The sequence below is a fragment of the Procambarus clarkii genome, chromosome 76 (genome assembly GCF_040958095.1).
Source record: "Procambarus clarkii isolate CNS0578487 chromosome 76, FALCON_Pclarkii_2.0, whole genome shotgun sequence".
NCBI lineage: Eukaryota > Metazoa > Arthropoda > Malacostraca > Decapoda > Cambaridae > Procambarus > Procambarus clarkii.
This window is the reverse complement of record NC_091225.1, coordinates 17,531,155-17,557,384: the sequence shown is the minus strand read 5'-3', so window position 1 is coordinate 17,557,384 and position 26,230 is coordinate 17,531,155. Positions and strand designations below refer to the sequence as shown.

The 26,230-nt window shown below is 38.6% G+C and overlaps 3 protein-coding genes across 3 annotated transcripts; 1 reads left to right on the top strand and 2 right to left on the bottom strand.

The window, feature by feature from the left end:
- Positions 1 to 907: 907 nt before the first annotated feature.
- Positions 908 to 8,960, bottom strand: Hsp60A (Heat shock protein 60A). The gene is made up of 9 exons (XM_069313689.1): positions 8,803 to 8,960; positions 7,165 to 7,337; positions 5,589 to 5,836; positions 5,155 to 5,308; positions 4,401 to 4,460; positions 3,152 to 3,322; positions 2,813 to 3,019; positions 2,030 to 2,584; positions 908 to 1,460 (listed from the first exon to the last, which is right to left on the bottom strand). Exons 2-9 carry the CDS (start codon positions 7,333 to 7,335, stop codon positions 1,293 to 1,295), a joined length of 1,734 nt encoding a protein of 577 aa, XP_069169790.1. The 5' UTR covers positions 7,336 to 7,337; positions 8,803 to 8,960; the 3' UTR covers positions 908 to 1,292.
- Positions 8,961 to 9,395: 435 nt separating this feature from the next.
- On the top strand, positions 9,396 to 13,997 carry LOC123771481 (10 kDa heat shock protein, mitochondrial). The gene is made up of 3 exons (XM_045764040.2): positions 9,396 to 9,549; positions 13,153 to 13,314; positions 13,511 to 13,997. The coding sequence occupies exons 1-3, from the start codon at positions 9,547 to 9,549 to the stop codon at positions 13,652 to 13,654; spliced, it is 309 nt and encodes a 102-aa protein (XP_045619996.1). The 5' UTR covers positions 9,396 to 9,546; the 3' UTR covers positions 13,655 to 13,997.
- A 690-nt stretch (positions 13,998 to 14,687) lies between these two features.
- LOC123771480 (tektin-2) lies at positions 14,688 to 24,683 on the bottom strand. Its single transcript, XM_045764039.2, has 9 exons — positions 22,802 to 24,683; positions 21,749 to 21,856; positions 21,203 to 21,352; positions 20,905 to 21,039; positions 19,831 to 19,924; positions 18,799 to 18,911; positions 18,201 to 18,344; positions 16,559 to 16,749; positions 14,688 to 16,184 (listed from the first exon to the last, which is right to left on the bottom strand). Exons 1-9 carry the CDS (start codon positions 22,940 to 22,942, stop codon positions 15,986 to 15,988), a joined length of 1,275 nt encoding a protein of 424 aa, XP_045619995.1. The 5' UTR covers positions 22,943 to 24,683; the 3' UTR covers positions 14,688 to 15,985.
- Positions 24,684 to 26,230: the final 1,547 nt, after the last annotated feature.

Genomic DNA, 26,230 nt, shown 5'->3' with positions numbered 1-26,230 from the left:
AGTGTCCAGGCTTTCAGGACGTGCGTCTCTTGCTTCCAGTCTGTCCCTCCATAGAATCTTTGGCGAATCATATCTTTGACATCACTCTCCTCAAAGACTTTCATGGTGCTACAAAAGTCTTGCCATCTTGGTGCCTTCTTTTGGTAATTAACTCAAACTTTTGTAAGACTGACCTACATAGGTAAGCAGGCTTGTCACAATAACGTGGCTGAAATATGTTGACCAAACCACACGCTAGAAAGTGCAGGGACGACATTTCGGTCCGTCCTGGACTATTCTCGCAATCAACCTGAGAATGGTCCAGGACGAAACGTTGTCGTCCCTTTACTTTCTAGTGTGGTTTCGTCTACATGGGAAAGGCTTTTTTTTCCCTCTTACCCTTCTGAAACTCATTAAAGTTTCATTTACACTCCCTATCTGTGAAGAGTGCAATGGTCAGTGACAACAGTGCCGGCTACTTTTGGTCTGACGAAACCTATATATGCCACATGCCTCAGATTAGCCTCTACGGTGGAACTTTATTAAATTTTGTATGCACTTTATCATTTGAGGGCACACTGTCTATCAGTTTAAATTCAACTTTTCTAAAATCTGTTCAACAAAATGGCCAATTTGGCTTTAGTTAGATGCTCACCCCATCTTTGTTAAGTGGAGACGCTGCTGCCGAGGCTAACTGCATTTAGATTTCTACCCACTCTTCCATTGACCTTATGCTCCTTGTTCCACTTCAGTCATGCACCTTGCAGTGTCCAGATTTTCAGGACTATCTGTCTTTCCCTTGGAGGTAATTTGTATTAAATACCCTAGATATACACGTTCTCATATTGGCACCCAACACTGACAGTGCCAGTGTTCCCAGCACGGTGCTTTTTGATAATCATTCATAAAAGGTAATAAAAATTCCAGCTCAAAACATCTTAATTTAATATAGGGAAGAGTTATTACCCCTTAATTATCTACACAAGCTTATCTACACTTTGTACAAACATTCAGCACTTACAATTATCAAGTTAATATAACATGCAACATGTATTCACTTAAGGTATGATGATGATATGAAGATGAAAATGGAGTACAATCTGATGCAGCAGCCCAGTTTGGAATGATAAGTGTTCTCCGAACTTGTGCAAAATGAGTTTAGTTCATTCAAATTACCTTTGACCCTGTGCTTTTTCTGCATACTGTAACAAACAAAAAACTCAGTTATACCAAAATTGGTCATGTTCAAAAACAAAGGAACTGACATTAACACGGGGAAGTGCTTTCAGTACAATCTTATTAAATAAATTGTCTTACATCATGCCACCCATTCCCCCCATACCACCCATTCCTCCCATGCCACCCATTCCTCCTCCCATACCACCAGCTGGCTCCTCCTTAGGGATCTCTGTGATGACTGCCTCTGCTGTGGTCAGAAGTGAAGCAACACCAGCAGCATCTGTAAGAGCTGTTCGCACAACCTGTGAACATTAAATGAAATTAGAAAATGCTAAAAAAATAAAAATTCAATACCTATTTAATCAGTCATATGGATTGAATCAAAGCAGGCATCCTCCATCTCCATATAGGGTTGTCTAGAGATCGAAATTGATAATCCTGCATTTTGTAGGAAATTTGTATGCTAAAATACAAAGTTATGATTAAGTAAAAACCATTTGGCTAAGGTCAAGTTAATATACAAGCCAACAAAACCTTAAGCATATGAAGATGTCCAAAAGGCCAAACCATATATGCACATTATTGTTCAGTGGGGTAACTTTTGGTCTGCAGTGAAAAGAATGGCACAAACTAAGCAGCGAGACTTCACGGCCAATAAAAGATGGGAACTGCACAAGTAACATGCAGCTCAGTATAATTATTAAAAGCTTGTAGCCGTGGAGGCATTAAAAATACAATTGCATAGTGCGAAGTCCTAAGTTTCTTATTTCAAGGTCTGCAATACATTAACCAGATTCTGCAAATTTTACCACACTAAAATGACGATATTGATTTTTATGCCATACCATAAGTCACATTTCACATTGCTTACCTTTGTTGGATCAATAATTCCTGCTTCAATGAGATTCACGAAAACCCCATTTGCAGCATCATAACCAGTGTCACCAGAAGCTTCAATTACTTTGTTGACAATTACCGAAGCATCCACACCAGCATTCTTAGCAATGGTAAGGCAAGGTGTCTGAATAGCCTTACGGATAATTTCTATGCCCATTCGCTGGTCATTATTGGCAGGGGTAAGTTTGTCTAGTGCTGGTATGCAACGAATTAGAGCAACACCACCACCAGGAACAATACCCTCTTCAATAGCAGCTCTAGTTGAACAAAGGGCATCATTAACACGGTCCTTCTTTTCATTTACTTCTATCTCTGATGATCCTCCGACCTTAATTACGGCAACACCTTTAGATAGTCTCGCCATTCTTTCTTGCATTTTTTCCTTCTCATACTCAGAACTGCTCTCTTCTATCTGCTCAGTGAGTTGAGCAATACGTCTCTCAATGTCCAATGTCTTGCCTTTCCCTTTCAGAAGAAGTGTGTCATCCTTTGTAATCTGTACTTCTCCAACGACCCCAAGATCATGCAGCTGGATAAAAATAACAAGGTCATTAAATATTTCATGATTATTTTAACAAATTTTCTTTAGCAAATGAAGATGCATGATAGTTAAACTTTCAAGCAGTACACCCAATGAAAATATTAAACCAAGCCAATTTCCAATCACATTTTTTAAAGAATGTTCACAACACAAATATTCCCTGCGAAAACACCAAAAATATCATCCAGGCTTTCAAAACATTCATAAGTAACTTACTTGAACGTCCTCAATCTTCACCATACTGGCTTCATCATTGAAAACTATACCACCAGTGGCAATAGCAATATCTTGTAGAGTATTCTTTCGATTGTCTCCAAAACCAGGAGCCTTGACTGCTGCAATCTGCAAGCCAATCTTCAAACGATTCACTACAAGTGTGCTCAATGCTTCTCCATCAACATCTTCAGCAATGATTACAAGTGGCTTCCTGTGGTTAAATTCAGAATACTGGTATTAATAATTCACCATCTCAATTACTGATATCAATGCAAATACTCAAATACTATTACAGAAAAATGCTTGCCCATAATGTTACATAGATGACAGTAAATGAACTTGCCTCTGTGCATTGGCAAGCTCCAGTACTGGGATGATAGACTGGATCGATGAAATTTTTTTCTCCGACAGTAGTAGTAGTGCATCTTGAAATTCGACCTTGGCACCTTTGCTTGTATTGATAAAATATGGAGAAATGTAACCTCGGTCAAACTTCATTCCTTCAATCACCTAATGGAAAGAGAAACGTGCAGTCAAGAATACAATACATACAAATTAAAACATCCACACTAACTTGCCATATCAGATTCGTTGTATTTCAGTCAGTGAATGTATGTAGGGGAATCCAAGAATTCATCATACATGTAAAGAATTGACACACAATACACACGAATATTAATGAAAAACAATCACATGCAGACAATAACAAAATTAAGGCACCAACCTACAAATTTTAGTAAGCGAGGACATTTCAGTCCATCCTAAACCATTATCAACTAGAAAAATATTTAAGGACTGTGGAAGGCAGGTGAAGTTAGCCACAGGAAAGGCCAAGTTGATGAATTTTTTTTTTAGCAACAGTATAGCAAGCACTACTGCCTTCTTTCAAACATGTTTACTTAGTAATATAATTAAGTTAATTTAATTGAGTCGAGGCACATCTACTTGCCAGAGAACAATTGGCAATATAAAAATGTTAAAATTTACCAGAGAACTTTAACAATGCCTTTTAACCTAGAGTCAGGAACTTGTGGTACTTTCTTGGCATTTGTGCTTCAAGTAGTGCACCGCATTTTCTAGCCAACAATATTTGACCTAGTTAAGAGTATCCCTGGTAGTATACCTAGTTAGATTAGTCAGCAAAGTACAGATTAGAAAACGAAACAAGACAATTACGAAAATTAAATTCGTAACCAGGCAGCATTCAAATTAACATGCCCGAGATAACTGTAACAAAATATTGGACAAACTTTCAGATTTAAATATAATTACTGTAAGCAAGCACATAGTTGTCCAACTTTGTTAAAATGTCTTAAAATGTTAACCAAAAATTAATTTTGTAAAAAAAATAATGCAATGGTCCCATAAATTTATTTAATCAAACCAATAATTATGTATATGGACTTAAATTTCAGAATCATTAACAAAACACTAATGGTTCTCCATTGCCAATATTCCTGTCATACTTGGTTTACAAAATAAGACTTCAACAATACAAGGCATGCTTTGTGCACATCTAAATATAGGATACTAAGTGCTTAAAATAATCTTTAGAAACTGCATTCAATTTGTAGCAATGAGACATTACCTCCAGCTCATCCTTTAGTGTCTTGCCATCCTTCACAGTTATTACACCACTGCGACCAACCTGCAAAATATCAGCAAGTTTCTATTAAGATGATTTCTCAGTGCTAGGACACTTTTCCAATACAAATATGAACTCTTCTTGGCTATTAAGAGACATTTATTTATATTTATAGTAGTATGTATATTTCTCTAAGGTTCAAAACAAAGTATAGGGAAACACGGGTGGATAGGCAAAATATACCTACTGTAGGTGCTCTTGTTTAATAAAATGTTCTCTCTGCTCATCCAAATTTGTAGTTATAACCCCAAAATGAAAGTGAGAAATCAGCATCAGCATAGGAAAATCAACCCTACAGGTTGACACCAACCAGCCCATGAAGCCCAGAATGTTTACAGCCTGAAATGTGCAGAGAGGCTGGACCACCAGTATTAACTGTGGTGGGAAAGTGGATCGAGAGAAAAGGAGGGAGGGCGAGGAAGGTCTATTGTTATGTCTAATGGTCGAGATGTGCAATTACAATGTGCATAGCCTAACACTATCAAGCTCTGTAAAGCTGAATAATGAAACAAATGTTAAAAGAATTTCTTATTATGGTAAAATTAAATGTGTAAAATCCAAATTTCACTTCTAGTAGGATCTGCATTGTTAACCAAATGGTTGGGCACTGTTCCTATGCTCCATCTTCACATCCCTGCCCCTTTAAGAGCCCATTTGTCAAATTAAACAATGAATAATACATTAACTTTATTTTTACCTTCTCCATGGCAGATGAAATTAGTGCACCAACATCTTGGTCCCCATTAGCAGATATTGTGGCAACTTGTGCAACCTCTCCTGGAGTGGTGACTTGGCGGGAGAGGCTTCTCAAATGCTCAACTACAGCATCAACTGCCACCATTACACCTCGCCTTTAATCAAGAAAATGGTTACCTATTTGCAAATTGTAAAGTGACAGTGAAAACTAACTTATAATTTCAGAATTGGATCTGCAAGATCATTAGTTATCACGTGCTGTTTATCATCATACAAATTAGGTAATTTTGAGAACTACATGCAATAAAATTGTTTTTTTTTTAAGACCATTGCTTTACTATACAATGGTCTTTAATATTACCCGCCAATACACCAAGGCATTCCATAAATTAACAACTTTCAATTTGTTTATAAAACAAGACCTAATCATCTTACCTAATCTCAATAGGATTGGCACCTTTGCTAATTCTATCGAAGCCTTCCTTGGCAATTGTGCGAGCCAGGACTGTAGCGGTAGTTGTGCCATCTCCAGCTTCTTCATTTGTGTTGTTTGCAACATCTTGTACAAGCTTTGCTCCAATATTCTGGAACTTGTCTTTTAACTCTACTGCCTTTGCAACAGTTACTCCATCTTTAGTAATCTTGGGGCTGCCCCAGCTCTGCTCAATAATAACATTACGACCCTAGAAACAAAATTAAAATTAGCACAAACGGTTTCAGAATTATACTCAAGTATGATCAAATGCTGAATTCAAGATTCCCCTTATCAAGTTAACACTATAGCACTGTTCAAACGCAACTTGCGTTTGATTTTTTTTCTCCGAGTCCGAGCATCGGACATGATGTGCGTTGATAAAATAAATTTGTATAAAATTAATTTATTATCTGATTGACTTCGGGATAGTTTCAAAATGAGCACCTTTAGAGGGCACACAATTTTATACCAAAATGAAAGATGTAACATGAAACTTGATGTCAGAACACTTGAAAAATTATAAACACTTTTGGTCAAAATTTTAAAATGTTAAAATTCTATTTATTGTGCTATTATTATGGGAATAGTTTTACAATGCATGCCTGTACATTATGAACAATATTTGATACCAAAATGAAAGATGTAACACGAAAATTATGTCAGAACACCGGAAAGATAAATAATTGTGTGATGACAAGCGTCCATAATTAAAATTCCATTTATTGCTCTACATATTATGCGAGTAGTTTTAAAATATGCCTCTTTTTATTGCGAACAATTTGATACCAAAATGAAAGTAACAAAAACTGATGTTATCAAACTGAACGAGTATACACATTTGGCTGCGGATGTGCAAATTGGTGCTCGTTCACGGGTAACTTTAGGCTTTGCTAAAGGGAGTCACGCTGGGCTTTTGGACAATATATGCATATAGAACACCTGCGGGGAATTTAATAGCGAACACAATGATACCAAAACGAACAACGTAGCACGAGAATTAAGGTTAGAAAACCGCAACTAGTACACATTTAGTGTTGCCGAGTGCTCATCTGCACTGCCAGGAGTTGTTCGTGCATACGCCTGGGACGTGAATGTGTTAACATTCTACCACTAATACAAAACCTTAAATACAAGCACCAGTATGAATGTTTTATCTTTGCCTTACAGCAGTGAATTTTGGTTTGTTGGGTGAATGGTTACAATATGCCTCCAATAAAGTTTATAACGATTTTCATAGACAAGTGTAACATTACAAGAAATAGTGAGGGGCCTTGGTAAAGCCTTAAGAATTTACTTAAAGCCAAATTCCATGGTTCACTTTGAGATTACCAGGTTTTCATTCACTAACATAGGTCCCTATTCATTTGAAATGGAGATTTCAAGTCTAGGAAATGAGAAATATGCTAGATGTATTTATATATCTTTACAGCCATTTCTGAATGCAACAAACCCAGAGATGATCTTGTATGGCTCACAAAATCGAGGTTGTACTACATACGAAATAAAGAACTTAGAAATGCATGAAAATAAACAAACCTTAGGGCCCATAGTAACTGCTACAGCATCAGTCAGCACATCAACACCCTGTAGCATGAGGGCTCGTACTTCGGACCCAAACCTGACATCTTTGGAGTAAAGTTTCGCTTGAACACTGAGCGAAGCCTGACGAGCTGCCGGCAGTCTCAACAGAGAAGCTACTCGGTACATTTCTGAAATTTAAGGTTCAACACTTTAAAATAAGCACATTAAAATCACTAAAAATATTGTTTACCCCACAACCACAAGCCATGCTAAATAAGAAAACTTTTGGAAATTTGGCTGTCCTGATCCCACCAGGAACTAGGATAAAAAATTTAATTTACAAAAAATTTGCATTTCTCTCCCAATCAATTTACATAACTACAGCACAAATATATAATTCAAATGACCTGAATCACATTTGAATAGCCTACCTACCCTGTACCATACAGCATCTCCATTTAACTACTGCATATTTCACCCCTACTCCCATCTCGAGTCAAACAAATAATTTTAATTATCTATATGATAAAGTTGATCTGCCCTTTCCAGCCGAGATGTAGTTCGCTAACAGATTAATCAGCATTTAAAAGTGTATAAGTCACTTCATACTATCAGCACTTCTCAACCAGGATTCTGTGGAGCCCAAACTGGTATTCTGGCAGTAATGCATAGACTAATTCTAATCCCATGCAAAACATATTAATCATTTGTGTTTACTTATTTAACCACCATCAAGATCAACGACTGTCTCCTTTAAATTGACAATGAAATTTTGTACACGGCTAACTTTAGGGGTTAACAGTATATGGATACTTCTGACCAAATACATCCTATAATTCCTATAATTTTAGGATAGGCTGTGCTACCACCTGCCAGGATCTATTAAAAGACATATCTAACCTCCCATAAAGCTATTAGTGTAAAAAATTACCCTCAAGAAAAATCCCAGGGTGTGGTTATTTTCGTTTTTGTAGGCCTATGCATTTTAGTGTGCTAGGATAGGCAGTGTTTAGTTAGCTCATTAGCTTCAGGTTAATTTTTAATACGAAATAAGAGCCGAACTGGCGGCGGTGTTGCACGAGAAGTTTACCAAGATGTTGCACGAGGCGTTACCAAGGTGTTGCACGAGAAGTTTACCAAGTGTTGCACGAGTTTACCAAGATGTTGCACGAGGCGTTACCATAATGTTGCACGAGGCGTTACCAAGATGTTGCACGAGGCGTTACCAAGATGTTGCACGAGGCGTTACCAAGATGTTGCACGAGGCGTTACCAAGATGTTGCACGAGGCGTTACCAAGTGTTGTACCCGTCAATAGAACCAGCAATACACAGCGGGAGGTACAACACACGTGGCCTAACCAACTCACAAATACTAATTACCTTCGCCGGTGACTTTAATTCCCGCATTCCTGCAAGAATAACATTAACCCGTGTCCATAATAATAACCTAGACATGAGTGGTATATAATGCCAGGCTTGAGGGCAGGGCAGGAGCTGGCTCGCCCGGCACCCTCACCCCGGCCATGTGAGCCGGTCTAACAATTTAATTAAAAGATTATATTACTGTTACACTACACAACACGCCGCCATAACACCCACACCAGCAGCATCACACACTCTTCCTCGCCACACACCTGCAATACCTGACTCACTTGGGGTGTTATATGGGACGAATTGGTAGGGTTGATATGTGAGGTGGCGGCGGGAGTCGAACAGGGAGGACGCACGAGGAGCAGACGACTGCTAGACGCTGCTCCTCAGCCACCCTCGCCGCCTCCCACTCACCGAGCATAACGCCCCGCGCTGACGCAACACTCTACCCTCTTGTCACTTATTACATCCTTATTTACCCCCTCTAACACTCTTTGTAATTCTATTTCCCTATGCTGCTTATTTATCGAGCTTCTCAGCTGACCACGTAAGCTATATTGTTTTATCAACAACAAGAAGCTTTATTATATAAGTTTTTGATATTTTGTGATTATGCCTCTTCAGGGGCCGTTATTCTAGAATATGCTCTGCCTCTCCACGTCTATCTTTATATAATATTAAAATGTATTTCAAAAATACTGTAATAGACATTATTAATTCCGTATTAATATTGCATACACCTATTATGCAAAAATAAACCCATACACTACTACCAACATCAAAATTGTATAAACATTATAACTCGCATAATTCCGTCGCCATTTAATAACGTAGTTAATTAACAGGGCAAGAAATAGATGGTAGTTATAGGATGATTATATATCAGACAAGAGTAGAGGAGTTATATATATATGAGAGAGGCCGGCGTGGGAGGCCATGTGGTCCTGGCCTTCCAGAAGACCGCAGACGACGCTACCGCCAGCAGACATCTCCCGCTGCTTCTCCATATATAAATCTTATTTACAATGGCAAGTACTGTCCCCAGTCAGCTGTAATTGGTGTATATACGTGGCTCTGGAGGCGAGGGAGCTGGGGCATGCGAGCCACGCTGTAATTGGATTAATTGATGGGTTAAATTAGGTTTTTTGAGACTTGTAGGCCGGCTGGGGTTGCAATAGGACTCTTGGGATGGGCAGGCTTATATAAGATTTCTTTGTGATGCAATAAAGAAATATTGCAATATTCTGTGCACTAAGATTGCAGGCCACTGTAGGGAACCTATTGTGGGTATGTGAGAGACCTTTAAACAGGTAAATTCAGGCGTGGTTTAATCTTTCATTGCGTAAGTATATGGTCAACCTTATTAATATTCAACGGTATTTACCTTGAGATCGTGTGAATCTAAATTTAGTAAATTTATATAAATTGTTTAATAGATTTAACTTCATTTTAGATATTTGTGTAATGTCACTTGTAAATTCTCCTTTTCTACAGAATAACTTTTTTTTTTTTTTTACCTCCCTGAGGGATATCTCAAATTCCTGGGATTAACTTAGTGATTGTTGTTAATAAATATTCAAGTAAATTTATTATATATTAGGTTGACCCAAATTTGGCTGCATTATGCCTATATAACACAGGTTATAGCTATAATAACAATTTTATTTAGTTAAAGTACATACAATACCTAAAGCCACTAATACACAGCGTTTCGGGCAACACTATGCCCGAGCCGAGTATAAAGCTTTATACTCTAGCTGTATTAAAACTTATTATGCAGCTTTTGAACATTTGTGCGTGGAAGTTTGCTTAAGAGCAACTACTTATTACTGATTTTTTGCATTTAGGTTTGTTAGTTTCATCATTGTCCAGTTTTGATTTGGTAATTATTACAGGTTGAGGACATTATTTGTAGTATTGAACTTCATCCATCTTTTTAAATTAAAGTTTTAAAGTGTCTTTGAACCAAATTTGTATTAAAAAATATATATCCTGCCATATTTGCAAATTTTGCTGTTTATTCTTGTCAAAATGTTTAAAGTACTCAATATAGGAAGCCAAGGTTCGAAAACGAAGCCCTAGGGCAGTTGACTTGCAAGTTTAGGGTTTTACTTTATTGATACAAAAGCCTTCACCATTACCTTTTTGCCGAGTCCTCTTGAGGGGCTCCGTATCGAAACTGCAAAAGTCGGTACAGTATATGCAGCAGTGTTGCAGTCTCGTATCGAAACTGCTTGAAAGATATTAAAATTTTTATTGGCCCTAGGTAAAATAATGTTGCAAAGCCTTTACAGTATTATTTTTTTAATAACTAATTTCTTTTTCACTGACTTGTTTCCTTCAAATGAGCAGCAAAAAATGGGGAAAAGTAACCATGAATGTATTGTTATATTTTCAAAGCCACATGCATGATTGTCTTATTTTCATAAAATATTTTGCTTCATTGATATGCACTGTCTTATCCCTATTTGACAAACCCATGTTTTTACCTTTTTTTTTTTTCTTTTTATTTATTTATATATACAAAAGTTCTTACATTGTTGTACAGCAACTAGCACACACAGCATTTTGGGCATGTCCTTGTTCCTAATTTTCACACGTGCCCCACACAGACTTCTACCTACACTTACCTGGTGCCAGAGTGGACAGCACTCCAGACTCTTAATCCTGGCGGACCAGGGTTTGATCCCCGGGGATGGCGGAGAAAAATGGACAGAGTTTCTTTCACTCTGATGCCCTCGTTACCTAGCAGTAAATAGGTACCTGGAAGTTACAGCTGTTACGGGCTGCTTCCTGGGGGGTGAAAAAATTATCGTTGATTGACAGTTGAGAGGCAGGCCGAAAGAGTGGGGCTCAACCCCCGCAAGCACAACTAGGTGAATACACACACACACACACACACACCATCAGAAAGCAGCCCATAGCAGTTGTCAACTCCCAGGTACCTATTTACTGCTAGGTGAACAGGAGCATTAGGGTGAAAGAAACTTCCCATTTTTTTTCCACCTCTGCCGGGGATCAAACCTGGACTCTTAAGACTCCGAACCCCGAGCGCTGTCCACTCAGACGTCAGGCCCCCGAGTGGGTCGAGTACTGTACCTAGTAGTACCTACCTACCGTGGGCCTAGTACTGCATATTTTTTATATTAATGTGTTAAACATTGCTCCGAGGTTTATTTAGAAGCCTTGGTGGCAGGATGTTTTATATTTCCAAAAAAATAAGACTGGTATGGCAAGTTTTCAGCGGCATGTCACAAAAACCAGGCTGTGGTGATGACACTAATTCCCATGGTTCAGCTGTTACCCAGCCAGTAAACTGTGCTATGCTTCCCAGTGTGGGAGGCAGATGACGGTGGGTTGGATTGAAAGTAGTGCAGTAATATGGCAGATGGGACAGACTATAAATGTTTATTTTTTAAGGGGTCGGTGTTTACCAGTTCCTCTTAATTTTATTGCAAGCTTTGCAAGGAATTGTACACTGAACCCACATTTTAGTTATAAATATTATTTCATTTTAAAGATTCCTAAATCCCACAGATATTAAAAAGTTTTGTATTTTAGGAATTGAAAAGAAAGTTTTATGGTAAAAAATTATTTAATTTTTAAGCTACTATTAAGTGGTTTTAGCTGTTTATATGGGTTTTTAATAAAAATTCATTTGGCCCATTTGGCTGTGCTAAAAAACAATTGTTAAGAGTAAAAGTTGACAAAGGCAGGTTAGAACTGTGTAGTTGCTTGGAATAAGTACATAACGACAAAGGTAATTGTAGAAAGCATAATTGTACCTTGCCTTGCCCTATTACACTCTTGCATTGTACGAGAGGAAGTTACACAACTTAGATATGTTGTGTTGGTACCTTTATAAGATTAGATTGTGGCACGAGATGGGTTAAGTGAGAACTGCTAGACAAGTACAAATGTTAAGTGGTCTTGAAGGAGGCTTAAGAGCAAATGGAGCTTATTGCTGTGGCATGTGTAAAGGTTGTACAGTATTTAGTTGACTGCTTTGCGAGGTGTGGCGGTGGGAACAAGAACAGTTAATAAGAGTGAACTAGTGAAGGACAAGAAAACTGATGTGAGTAGAAGATACTGTATGTAAAAATTTAACTGGAGTAAGAGGCTGATGGAATGAATGAATGAATAGATTTAATAAAGAGGATTATTAAAGACAAAAGTGTTAAATGGAGTATAGTAGGAAGGATGTTGGCCGGGTGAAAGAAGATGGTTATGCTAACATGATTTGAGATAAGACGGCTGATATCTGGTTTAATGTTAGTGTTGGTATACCTTGGAGTTGTGGTGTAACACTTGGCTATTCATATACTGGTTCAAGATTCCACTCCACAGTTTCGCCTCGTTTCTTGCACACAGTACATTAAAGGAACAGATTTTCTATACTTTTCTTTCATAAATACTGTATTGCAACATTGCTAAATAGTCTTCCTGGCTTGGTGCCTTCTTTTAATAATTATTTTCTGTATGTACTATATACACAAGTGTAGTAGTTATTCCTCCTGTCTTGGGAGAATGTTATGGCTATGTACTATCAAAACATATCTAGGTTTGTATGTCTATCATCTACTAAACAAAAATGTTGTGCTGGTTAAACAAGTGTACCGTTTCATTTTCAGGCTGGTCTTTTGAGACGATTTGTTCCCCTTTTTGACCGTGTTTTGGTCCAGAAAGCAGAGGCTGTGACAAAAACTAGTAGTGGCATCCTCATCCCAGAGAAGTCACTTGCTAAGGTTCTGACAGGCAAAGTGGTAGCAGTGGGGGAAGGAGCAAAGACTGAGGTGAGATTTTAAAAAGAATTATCACCTTATGATGTTTAGCTTAAACATGCATATAAATCTCATCAAATGTGCATTCTAATACAATCGATTTGTGCAATCTGTATAAAGTTTTAAATGAATTTAAAAGAATTTTAAAGAATTTAAATGATTTAATTTTACTAGACACTAATAATTTTAACGTAACTCTGTATTTCAGTCTGGTACAGTCATCCCTCCAGCAGTGGCAGTAGGAGACGAGGTTTTTCTACCAGAATTTGGCGGTACTAAGATTACACTTGAAGAAAAGGAATACCATCTGTACAGAGATTCTGAACTTTTGGCGAAAGTTAAAAGTGAATGATTTAAAAGGTGAGGCTGATGCTGTGAATGTTAGGCGACATGGATGTTAATGCAGAAAACCATACCAGTTTACTAGTTAAATCGGTGATTAAGAATTCCAGCAAGTCTGAAGATTTGCCGTTAATTTTTAGTTGAATTTAAGAAAGTATTGTAATTAAATGCTAACCATCGGCACAATATACATAATGAATGTTTCTCGGACCAGTATGGTATCATGGACCATTTTTCTACATCACTTGCATCATATTTCATGTATCATTAGTTTAACATTGTGTGGAGTCCCTAAAGTACTGTACAGTATATAGAAATGTAAAAATAAAAAAAAAATAAACCATTTTGAAATGTTTGTTTTTTCATTACTCTGCCGTTCATGTTTGTCTTGATACTAAACAACAGAAGTAATTTGTTGTATTACTAATTAAAATGAATGTTATTGGTGACTTATTGTAGTATGTGATATGCTGTTGTAGACTGTAGATGACTAACTTAAGTACTAGCCTAATTGTGTTTGGGAAGGGGTTATTAAGCTTTGGTTCTTGATCCTGCCTCGAGTCAAATAGATTGATGTACAGATTCTTGAACCTTTCGAGCGCTTTATTATATCTATATTTGGAACTGCATGGAGTCTGCCTCCACATTACTTCAAACTTTTGAAGTTCAAACAAACTGTTCTCCTTATTAACTACTAACATTGACAGAAATTCTAGGTCACTTTAGAATGATGCATCCTTTGACAATTGTGCTATATGTATCAAATATGGTAAAATAATAATTAAGGGATAGTGCTGGGTCAATCCTCTCGTCTAATAAAAAAAGTGAACAACTAAACGGCACTTGCTGTCACTTTTCCTGCAGAGTTTAGGTTCCATGCAAAGCCTTGTTACTAATTTCATAACTGGGGAGTTTGGTACACTTTGGAATGGCCACATGGACTGCTGGGTAAAAGAGCCACAAGGGAATACTCATGGGGGAAAGTTAAAACCAGTTGACATGTAATTATCTACCTAATTATAAGGGGTAAAAAAAATACTACAGTATTTTTATTATCTGTAATTTTAAGAGCATACACTGCAAAAGTAAAGCGGTCTTAATTGGAGAAAATCTTGGGCATTGGCATGGTTATATCTGTCACATGGAAAAACTAGCATGTATTGTAATGATAAAATATTTTAACATTTCAACACACAGGATTAAGAAGTTTATCGTGTGAGAGAATTGAAAAGTTTTACTTTGCATTTAACACACTATAATTAACTATCAATGGACCAGAAGGTAGATGAATTCTAACATTTTAAGGTTTAATTATGTGTTGAATATTTTTGTGTATACAGCCTGTAATTGGCAGTTATACATTTTATTATCCCTTAAGGATTGTCATATAAGGGGTAACCTGATTGTCTATTCAGTCTTGGAAACTGAATGATGATGAAAGTATCAAGAGCAATGAAATTAGTGCCAGAACATTAACCTTTGAGTAATAACTCTCTTATATCTACCTTCTAAGTAAGCAAGTAAAGTTTATGCTGAGACATCAAGGAAAATGAAGTTCGTCACACAGGAGAGATGTTAGGGCAGTGACTGATACTGTAAGAGTGGAGTAATGCCTTTCTGCAATATCAATACATGTTCTTTTACGTAAATGTTACATGTTTAACGTTAATAGAAAATCTAGCATAATTAAAAAGTTTTTGGGACAAACCAGTTAAGCTTATAGGAGTGTTCTAGGCCCTAAACCAACAGCTGGCTTTCCCTAGGATACAATACCACAACTTTCCAACAATTAAACATGCTGAACTTTACTGGCATTGAGCTTTAAGGTCATGCCAATAATCCAGTCCTATAGTTAATGTGGATTTAGGGATGAGAAATGACTGGAGCAACAACTGACTTGATCAAAGATTGTACTGCAGCTGAATATTTTTCTCAAGTACTGAATTCTGTGTTCTAGCTTGGAGAAATTGTTTTAATTGGATACAATTTATTTAATTAAGGAAGTATGGACTTTTTGAACATCACCCTTTATAAATAGGCCTACATTTGTATTGCTGTGATAGTAATTGCTGTAGATAGTAAGTACATGTAGAATGCTGATAGATAGAATGCTGTAGATAGTAAGTACAATGCTGTGTATTGTGGGCAATTTGATAATTGCTTTAATATCCCCACTCTTGCAGTTGTGAGCAAAGCATATCCCACCCTGTGGTGTGGGATATACTATACATTGTTTATTAACATGGACTTTTTAGTCAATATCTAACTATCCAATGGTAGGCTATAATACAATAAATCTAATTTAGAAAAGTAAAAAAAATCCGCGTGTAACCGTTTGTGTTCAGAGTATGTGTGTTGGGTGGGCCCTGAGGGAACCAGTAAGTGTGAGGTTGGCATGTGTTAGTGTGTGTGGGGGCGTGCGCGCCTCCAGTGCCTTGCGGGAACCTTGCACCTTCTTCTCCAGGCTCACAGAAAGGCTCTTGCGACCCAAGTCGACGTCCACTGTCCGTAAATGGCGCTGTAGGGCATGCAGTGTGTCCCTGACAACAGAAGAAAAATAATCACAAGCTACACAATTTTAAGTCCCGAGTTAAGTATCATCAGGATCATAAGTCCTGTATGATCGTTATTGCTTTGTTGGATTGTTCCTATAGGCTATGAAATTTACGCTGTCAGAGATATGCAAACAAGATATATTTTGGTTACATCCAATCAAAGTAGGCACATCATTGGACCAGTATACAGGCGTATTAACTATACAAACAATAAGAATTATGACCAGTACTGCATTGCAGATAAGTCCCGTCCTGTTCCCAGTAGCTGAATCTACAACAATAAACAACAACGGTCTGTGACATAATTTTGTAAACCCTCTTGAGACTGGTTACAGCACTCGGGCTTGTGACTGACTTACAGTGCCTTAGCCAGCGCCTCACGCAGAAGTGTGCGTGTTCTCGTCAGGTGCTGTACTTCTGCGGTAATACCGTCCTGGGGGGCGTCTCTCACCAGATCATGGCGAACTCGTTCAGTCCGACCCTCCAGGCGCGTCTGCGCCACCTTCAGCGGCAGGGAAGATGCACGAAGCTGCTCCTCCAAGTCTGAAATCTGAGAAGAATCTAAGCTCCATTTTCAGATCTGGCAGGTGAACGTGTATATTTTCCACCAGCTCCGAAAACTGAAAAATAAAGATGATCACAGCGTTTTTTTTTTTTTGAATGTTAAAAATTAGGAATGTGTTATCTCGACTCTCAACTGCCACAAGGTCAGAGTTCACTCTAGATAGCGTGTGGTTGTCAAGTGAGCCATTATCAGGACGGGTGAGGCTGATCTTAACACGCAAGCACGCAGGTGAAATATGCGAGTACACGCACAGATGGAGTACCCGGCTTTACCTGGGTCTCTTTCTCACCATCTCCCTCTCCACCTTTCTCTCCCCACTCCCCCTCTTCCTTCTCTGCCCTATCTCTCACTCCCTCTCTTCCATTCTTACCCCCTAAGCTCTCCACATCTCTCCCCCCTATTCCTTATCTCACGTGTCTCCTTTCGTCTTTCCTCCCCTCCCTATCTCTCACTGAAAATTTAATATTATGAAGCACAAACTGCTAGATAACTACGAAAAATATATTTCAGATTTCATAAAATAATGTATACGGAGGGGAGGGGGACTGTATATGCCAATATGTCTAAGTATTGGCTGGGGGCAACTCCAACTGGCTTATGACACTCCAATACCCTGCCCTCCCCCATGTGTCATCCTTGAAAGTTGGGCGAGGCTAGCTCCAAGTATCTGGCCTCCAACCATGGACAGAAAGAAAAACTATTTATATTAATGCTAATACTATTTAAATCACTGGTGCTGTGCCGTCTTGAATATTGCTCGGTGCTCGCTTTCTCTTTCAAAGCAGGAGAGATCTCTGAATTAGAGGGAATATAGAGAGCATACACATAGAAACGATAAAACATCTAAATTATTGGGACCTTCTCAAAGATCTTAAAATGTACTCTCTGGAAAGGAGACGAGAGTATATATTATATCAAATAATATATACAGTACATGGAAGATATTGGAGGGCCAGGTCCCAAATTTGTACAGTACAATAACAACATACTGGAGCGAAAGGTACGGAAGAAAATGCAGAATAGAACCAGTGAGGAGTAGAGGTGCCATAGGCACAATCAAAGATCACTGTCTGAATGATCATCAGGGGTCCACTGCTGTTCAACACCCTCCCAGCAAGCATTAGAAATATTGCCGGAACGAAGGTGGATGTATTCAAGAGGCACTAGGACAGGTTCTTGCAAGAAGTGCCGAACAAACCAGGCTGTAGTGGATATATGGGCCTGCAGGCCGCTCCAAGTAACAGCCTGTTGGACCAAGTTGGATCACAAGCTGGGCCTGGCTTCAGGCCGGGCTTGGGGAGCAGAAGAATTCCCGAAACCCTCACCAAATATGCTCCAGGTATATTATACAGATACAGATATAACCACAATGAAGCGGGAGAATAGTTAAGTACATTCTCTCCGCAAGAAGCTTTTTCACATAGTTATTGACTTACTTCTTTCTCTTGCGCTTGTATCTCTTCCAGAAGGCGGTCCTTCTGCCACTGTAGTTCATCTCTGGCGCGGGTCTCCTGGTGCAGACGGGTGCGCAGGGCGTAGTCTGTTGCTGTCTGCTGGGCCTCGTCCTCCCGGTCTGCTGTCTGTAGATACCACTCTTTTATGTATTATTTATTTACAAGTACAATGAGTTATTTTAAACTTTTTGCTAAGTGGTACATTCTTGTATAAACCGCCAACGTGCATAGCGCTTCGGACAAGTAATTAAGGTAATAAAGTAGTTGAGGCACATGCAGTAGTGTAATTAGGCTATGTATGACATATATGTTAAAGACTATATATAATAACTCGAGTCAGTTCCTGTACCCATTACGTTATGCCAACCTTTCCACCACCGACCACATAATGGCTACGGGGATCAAAATAAACCAATTAAACTATAAAATATTCATTAAATAATTTACTGTTAGAAAACTTACATATGTACACAAGTTGTATTAGATCGGTTTATGATAAACCATTTAGGAGAAAACAGCACTACAACCACACAAGACTGAAACGTCGCAGTGTTTATGTATATTTTACCTTACTACTGACCTGCATAGTGACGCACATTCTATCTCGCAGCATCTGAGAGTCTCTGATAGCGGCCTCTGTCGCCGCCATGTTCTTGAGAGAGTGGTCCAACCAGTCAGCCGGCAGGATGGTTCCTTCGAGGATATAATTACGCATAATTTAATAATTCATTGTGGCGGGGAACAGGCAGCAGTGTATATATATATGCATGTTAGCCTTATATCGACGTATCCCCCCCCCCTCCTCCCGCCAGGGTCGAATTCCAGACCCTCCCCAGGATGCAAACCCCACAGCAAGTTGAACTGCTGGGTACCTATTTACTACGTGGTTAACATGGGCATTAGCTGTCATGTTAGTTCAGTTCTATACGGACTCCCTGGAAGAGAGGATCTTCAGGACTATGAGCAAATCTATTGCAGGTAAATAGATGACATTTTCATCTGTGTCCGGAACCTTCAAGAGCTTGAAAAGATTAAACGATCGCTTACAGAGTTCTCAGTACTCCAATTCACACAATACTGGTATCGACGGGTTAGGAACATACATGCCCCGTGCCACCTCTTGGGTGGCTTAATCTTCGTCAATCAATCAAATCGTGATAAACATCATATCTCGACTGAAGATGTTCCAGACAGGAACGAAATGTTGAGCACATAATACATCATACAGTCATTCTTGTTGTGTTTTATTCACCTAAAACCCAGATTGACCATGAACTTCGGTAAGCTAATCTCCCAACTTGACAATGATGCAAGAAGATTGTCAGACGCATCGAATGCCTGAACAGCAAAATCAACAACACTAGCAATGCGGCCACTATGACCTCACAGAGGATTCGTACCCAAGGTGCCAGGGTCCCCATCAACAGCACCGGTACTCTCACCACTACACCAGGGATTGTCTCAGTGGTCAGAGTACTAGTGATGTTGATGGGGAGACCCCCGGTGGCCTGGAATCGCAACCTCTAAGGGATCATAGAGATTAAGTAATATATGTATTTGGAGATCATTCAAGCTTTGCTCATATATATATCTCCATAGTTACTTGACAGACCTTGAGGAACACGGAGGGGGTCCGGCTTGAAGGATATCTGCGGGGAGTGCTCGGTGAGTGACTCCTGCTTCCTGTCCACTTCCAGGGCTGCCCTCTGTAGGAGGAAATGCTAGGTTAGTGCTACCACCTTTATCCTGGGAGTATACATATCACTGACGGCCAAAGGGTTGCACACAGTTCTCAAAAATTAAGTAGTCTAACTCATGAATAGTAGCACTGGCATTCATAACATACAAATTGGTGAATGGGTCTCGAATATGATAATGAGACGCTGGTATAACTAAGAGCGTGGGAAGACTTGGCCCAAGGTTGTATATTCTTAATGATCATTATAGTCTTAGCATTTTTATAATAATAAATGTTTTGTGCTTTACAAGGCGACCAGTTGTAATAGCTAAATTACTTCAACTTCTCTCCAATGGTGGGTGTGGAGCAAGGCTAATAACTGTGTGACTCACTACAGATGTAAAGTGCCTTGTATAGTGACTGCTGTGATCCTCTTGTTGAATTGCTTGTGATATAAATAATAATTGATATGTATTTGTGTAAATAATTGTTTGCTTCTGGCAGTAGCAGTATGGGTTCGAGTCACTTCTGGGGTGTGAGTTTTTAGTTTTATATATATATATATATATATATATATATATATATATATATATATATATATATATATATATATATATATATATGTATATATATATATGTATATATATATGTATATATATATATATATATATATATATATATATATATATATATATATATATATATATATATATATATATATATATATATATATATATCGGGATGGGTATTGGTGTATAATAAAAAAAGAATTAAAAAAATCTCCAATGTAGCGTTTCGTTTATGGTAGTCAAAAGCGTGGTATTTATATCAACACCCGCTTCATGTACAGTATCTAACCTTATATATATCCTGGTACAGCCACTTATTCTGGTCTGTACAAAGATGGCCTCGGTTCCTGCAGGTCAGCGTTCGATCCCCGATGGTCAACATATCACACCCATCCACCCAACAATTGCACACCAAAACAACTACCAACCACAAGCTCACTTTGTCTTTAAGGTCATCTTGAAGTCGTTGTTTGGCGTGGTGGAGGACCCTGAGGTGTGAGACAGCTTCGAGGACGGCCTTCTCCAGGTGTGCACGGGAGCCCTCCACCACCCTCACCTCCTGGTGCAGCTCCGTCTGTTGGTACTCACACACTTAGTGCCTTTACTAACACTATTATTTTTCATTATTATTATGTATGTGTTAAAGTTGTTTCTTACATCTCTCCCTGAAGACATATTTACACACAATGCTACATTTTAATATATATTTAACAGGTTGTAAGGTGGCATGTGTGTACCTCTGGCCGGTCATGCACCAGATCCCCCTCCCTGCGTCTCTCCCTCAGCGTCAGGCACTCTAGGGCGGTGTTGAGGGGCGCCACCCTTGCCTCCGTCGCTGCCTCCGTCGTCTGCTTCGCTGCCTCCAGCTTCCTGATCTCCTCGTTAACCTGCTCCAGATGAGGGAGGAATAAAGGCTATTTAGCACTCTTTGCCTGTCAAACTGAGTTTAAAGCTCAGTCGATTAAGGCAGTGTCTGGGATGCTCCCGGACGCAGGTTCGAATCCTCGTCACGGCCCTTGTGGATTTGTTCATGAGTCTAAAGGATTGTATATGAAACAATATATCACTAGTAAACGTACATTTGTTCCCTTAAATGCCAACTTGCAGTGAGCGGCAAGATTATAACTTGCTTAGCTAAATGAACTATGGAGTCAGTCCCTGAGCCCATTATGTGCCTCTGTAACCCTTTCCATTACCGCCCACAGGATGAGTATAGGGTGCATAATAAAAGAACTAAACTAACTAACGGTGAGCGAGACAGTGTACTGTGAGGGGGAACTGACCTGGTCGAGGGAACGCTGTAGGTCGTTGGTAACTCTTTGGAGCTCGTAGATGCGGTCCTGAAGGCGGGTGGTGTTGTCCGCCTGGTCCCACCATGTCTTGTTCCGTAGCTGTCCATACACCCAACTCTTTAAACTTCACTTGATTTAAGTTTTAACAGATATTTTAATTAGTTTGCTAATATGAAAAGGTGGGTAGTATGAGCTCGATGCAATAATAAAGACGTTATGAGGAGAGAAGCAAAACATGCATTACTTTTGTAAACATAACTTGTACGAGCTTTGGGAATGATCCCAAGACTGGAAAATAATATTCAGCATATATGGAACACAGCATGACCCTTTATGTAAGGGAGAGTACAGCGTCCGCCAGTCACTGACAGCAGCTCACCAAGTTCGACCTGTAATTATAATAAGACAAACTCCAGGAATAGTCAAAAGTACAATTAAATACAAGGCCAAAACAAAAGTTGCTTTGTGAATCCCTAAATATTGCTCTAATGACTACTGTACAGTACTCAAGCATGTAAATCACATCTACAAAGATGCATTATAAATAAAGTTAGGCACATGACCATCAGTTTCATTGCAAAACTAGTCAACTCGCGTACCAAGAAAGGCGTGTTAGGGAGGCAATATATTTGACTACACTTCAAACAAGGCATTCTCAGATGTGAAACAATTATATATTCAGCGAATTTTACCGCAATGCAGAACAGACAACATAAAGTTTTTATACAGAAAAAATAATCTGCTAGAAATGTGTTTCATATCGATATACACCCCCAAGAAAAATTAACCAGGAAATTGGAGGATCCTTAGTTTACAAGGCACGCCAGGAGTAGCTTTATAATAATAAATATGATATTATTATTTTATCCAAAATAAATGCATAAGACGAGCTAAATTATTATTATTATTATTAAGCTTGGAACACAACAGTGTGTTGATGTTATGTATATTTATATAAGGACATACAGAGTACGGGTTAGGAACTAGGTGTCGGCTGCCTCAACTAATTCCTGGGTTCCAAGATGCCTTACTTAGACAACTTACCTGGTGACGAAGATGGTGCGACTCATGACGAAGATTGTGGGAGGTGGTGCGGGTGTCATGACTGGCCTGTCTGAGGGTGGCGTTGTTGCGGCGCCAGTCATCGGGTTCATGGCGCATCACTCCCTTCTCCACCTTCATCATCGCTGACTTTTCCCACTTCTCTCTCACGGAAGATAAAGTAGTACATATCAGATAAATCAATTACCTAATTGGTATCAATTATCTAATTGGTATCAATTATCTAATTGGTATAAATTATCTAATTGGCATCAATTTTCTAATTGGTATCAATTAGTTGGCCTTTGCTATAGTGCACAAAATAGTCTGATATTACTAGTTAATTTCTGAAATAGGGATATTAGGTAAACTTATTGCTAGCTCTTGACTGTATACTCTGAAATCCCATATTAAAAAAATAGACGAAATAATTTATACAATTAAATAAATTTATCTGAGGGTCACTAATTAACACTATAGTGGTCTCGAATGAGGGCAGGAAGCCGACGGCTTGTCAAAGGCCCCCCCCCCCATTTGACCTGATTTTTTTTTCAAGCTGGATTTTAAAGTTCAGAATTTTGGCGGGTAGGCGGTTCCATAGTTCCATAACCCCATGAGTGAGAAAGCATCTCGTGTTTTCAGTCCCACATTGTGGCTTGTTGAGCTTGAAACCGTTGCTCCTTGTTTGTTACACCTGACCATTAGAAGAAGTGGTGTGGATCAATATCCTCCTAATTGTTCAGTATTTTTAAAGTTTTGATGAGATCAGCCCTGTCATGTCTGGTTTGCAGTGTTGTTAGCCCTGTGGCCCTCGACCGTTCCTGGTATGAGAGTCGACTTAGTTCTGAGATTGAAATTGAAATTGAAATAAATTTATTGAGGTAAAATACACACAAAGGGATGAGGTAGCTCAAGCTATTCTCGCCCTGTTCAGTATATCGTGTTAATACATACATAGACACACATCACAAACAATAAACATATTACCAAACATTCTGAGGGATAAACATATACATTTCCTTAGTTCTGAAATGATTTGTGTGACTTCACACACACACACGCACACACACTCATCCTGTCACTACACTTAGGAAGTTAATGGTCGCGTACGTTAGACATATGAAGGTCCATAACGTCGGACTGGTGACCCTCCCCTGGATGCAACCCCACAACAGTTGACTAACTCCCGGGTGCCTATGTACTAGGGAAACAGATGCATTAGGTGATAATGAACGTGCCCAACCATTTCTGTCCCGCCCGGGATTCGAGCTTGGGAGTCCCGATTGTGAGTCGAGAACGAATCCAACTGTACTACTGAGACCCAATAATTATATGAATGTCTTATAAACTTCTATTATGCAACACTATGAACTCTCAAACCCAGTATACCTTTTTGTATATAAATAAATGTATAAATAAATATATAAATAAATAACCTACTGTTAAGGGTCTCATATTATTATTGTAACTGCAATGCTAGTCATTTTTGTGTGCACAAACAGTTAAGTAATATTACCGTTGCTAAGAAATATGTGAACTCAATCGTCGACCAGCTTGCTCAAGGCTTGTATAGCGTCCCTAGCAACCGCCCTAGCAACCCTTGAGTTTACATTTCGTATTATGTGATTTTGGCAACTGTTGCCATATTTAATTAATGCAGTTAACTGAGATACAGACAAATATATATTTCTAAATTAAATGTAAATTTCTTTAGTTTAAAAGAATATAAATCTATATAAAGTTTAAAAGAATATTTATATACGAACCCTTTCGTATATATACATATGCGCTGGCTTGTGTTCGCTGCTGTTCTCGTCTTCCAAGACACTATTATGACCAAAAAGGCAATGTTAAATGGGATTCTTGTATTGTTATTTGTCTATTTGTACTCACTGAATTTGTGCGCCCCTTGAGGGACTTGAAGTAGAGGGGGGTAGAAATAGCCTAAGCTACTCTATCCTTTTGAGATGTATTTCTTTCTTGTCTCAATAAACATCCTTGAAATTGTACAGTTGTTTCTCCTTGTGAAGATTATTAAAAAAACAAGGTGTTTGAGAGGGCGCGGAAGTTCAGCCTGGCCAGGGCCGCCAGCAGCCCTTGGGCCCGCCCCGGCAGCACCCAGTCTTACACACTTAAGTCCCACAAAAGTCCACCTTTGTGGGACTTTGGTATAAGCCTAATATGTATCTATATATACACTGGCTGCCTGTCCTCCTACACAATGATTTATTATCAACTATTATTTTATAATAATTTAATATTTATTCATTTAAATATTAAATAAAATAATTTAATTATAGTAAATACTTACTAATTTAATAATAATAAGTTTTTCTTGTCTCAATTAACATACTTGAATGGCTTAGCTCTTTCACCTGATAGTTCCCCCCATACTGAATAATATTACGAGAGCAGTATTCACGGGCTATTCATGCCTGTGCCACCTCTTGGGTGGCTTAATCTTCATCAATCGAGAGCAATAAATACATCCTAACCAGACGTTATACGATGATATCCTTAACAGTTGATAAATAGAAGTAATTGCAGAACTCCAGTTATCTAATCCTTATCACAAACTATATAAAAGCTTATCATAAGCTACGGGATTTGTAGATCAGTATTTAAAGGGAATTCGGAAGTAATAATGATACATCTAATGCCATCTGTCGGCACAAGAGAACACTATTAACTGGCTGGTCAATAGTAGCCATAAGGTACAGCTTACGCCATCTGTTGACATCAAATTACACTTATAACAAATTACCCCACAAAATACCACTAGCGCCATCTCTTTTTTTTCCAACGAACTATAAATAGCCAAACAGCAACCCATAAGGGGGGTTGTTGTGCTCGGGTAGGAGGTTCCTAGCTCCGCCCACAAGTGGTATGGGGGTGCATAATAAATGGCATATCATTGGTAGAAACTCTTTGTTGACATTCACACAACAGCCAATCACAGGAAGGGATCAGCTAAAGGCTTCATCCACTTAATAAATCATCTTTATTTAGCACACCATCCTTGCTTATGACATTCTGCTTCAACTTTAATCTACCTAAAAAGTAAAATGTTAATTATTTAAAAGCATTAATAAAGTGATAATTAAATACTGCAAGATGTAACGAGTGTTACAGAAACATGGGCTGGCTACCTAGCTTGTGACGTCATCAGTGAGAGTTGCCTCACAAATAATATCGGCGATACAATGCCTCCGTCCTCTTATTGATCTTCATTATTCAGTTAAATGGAAATTTCTGTCTTGTACAAAACGAAGATGTTGTGTTTGAAATAAAGGTATTGTTATGCAAAAAGACGTATTTATTCGTTTGCATTTAATTATAGAAAGAGTGTTGACATTCACACAACAGCCAATCACAGGAAGGGATCAGCTAAAGGTTCCTTCCACTTAATAAATCATCTTTATTCAGAACAAC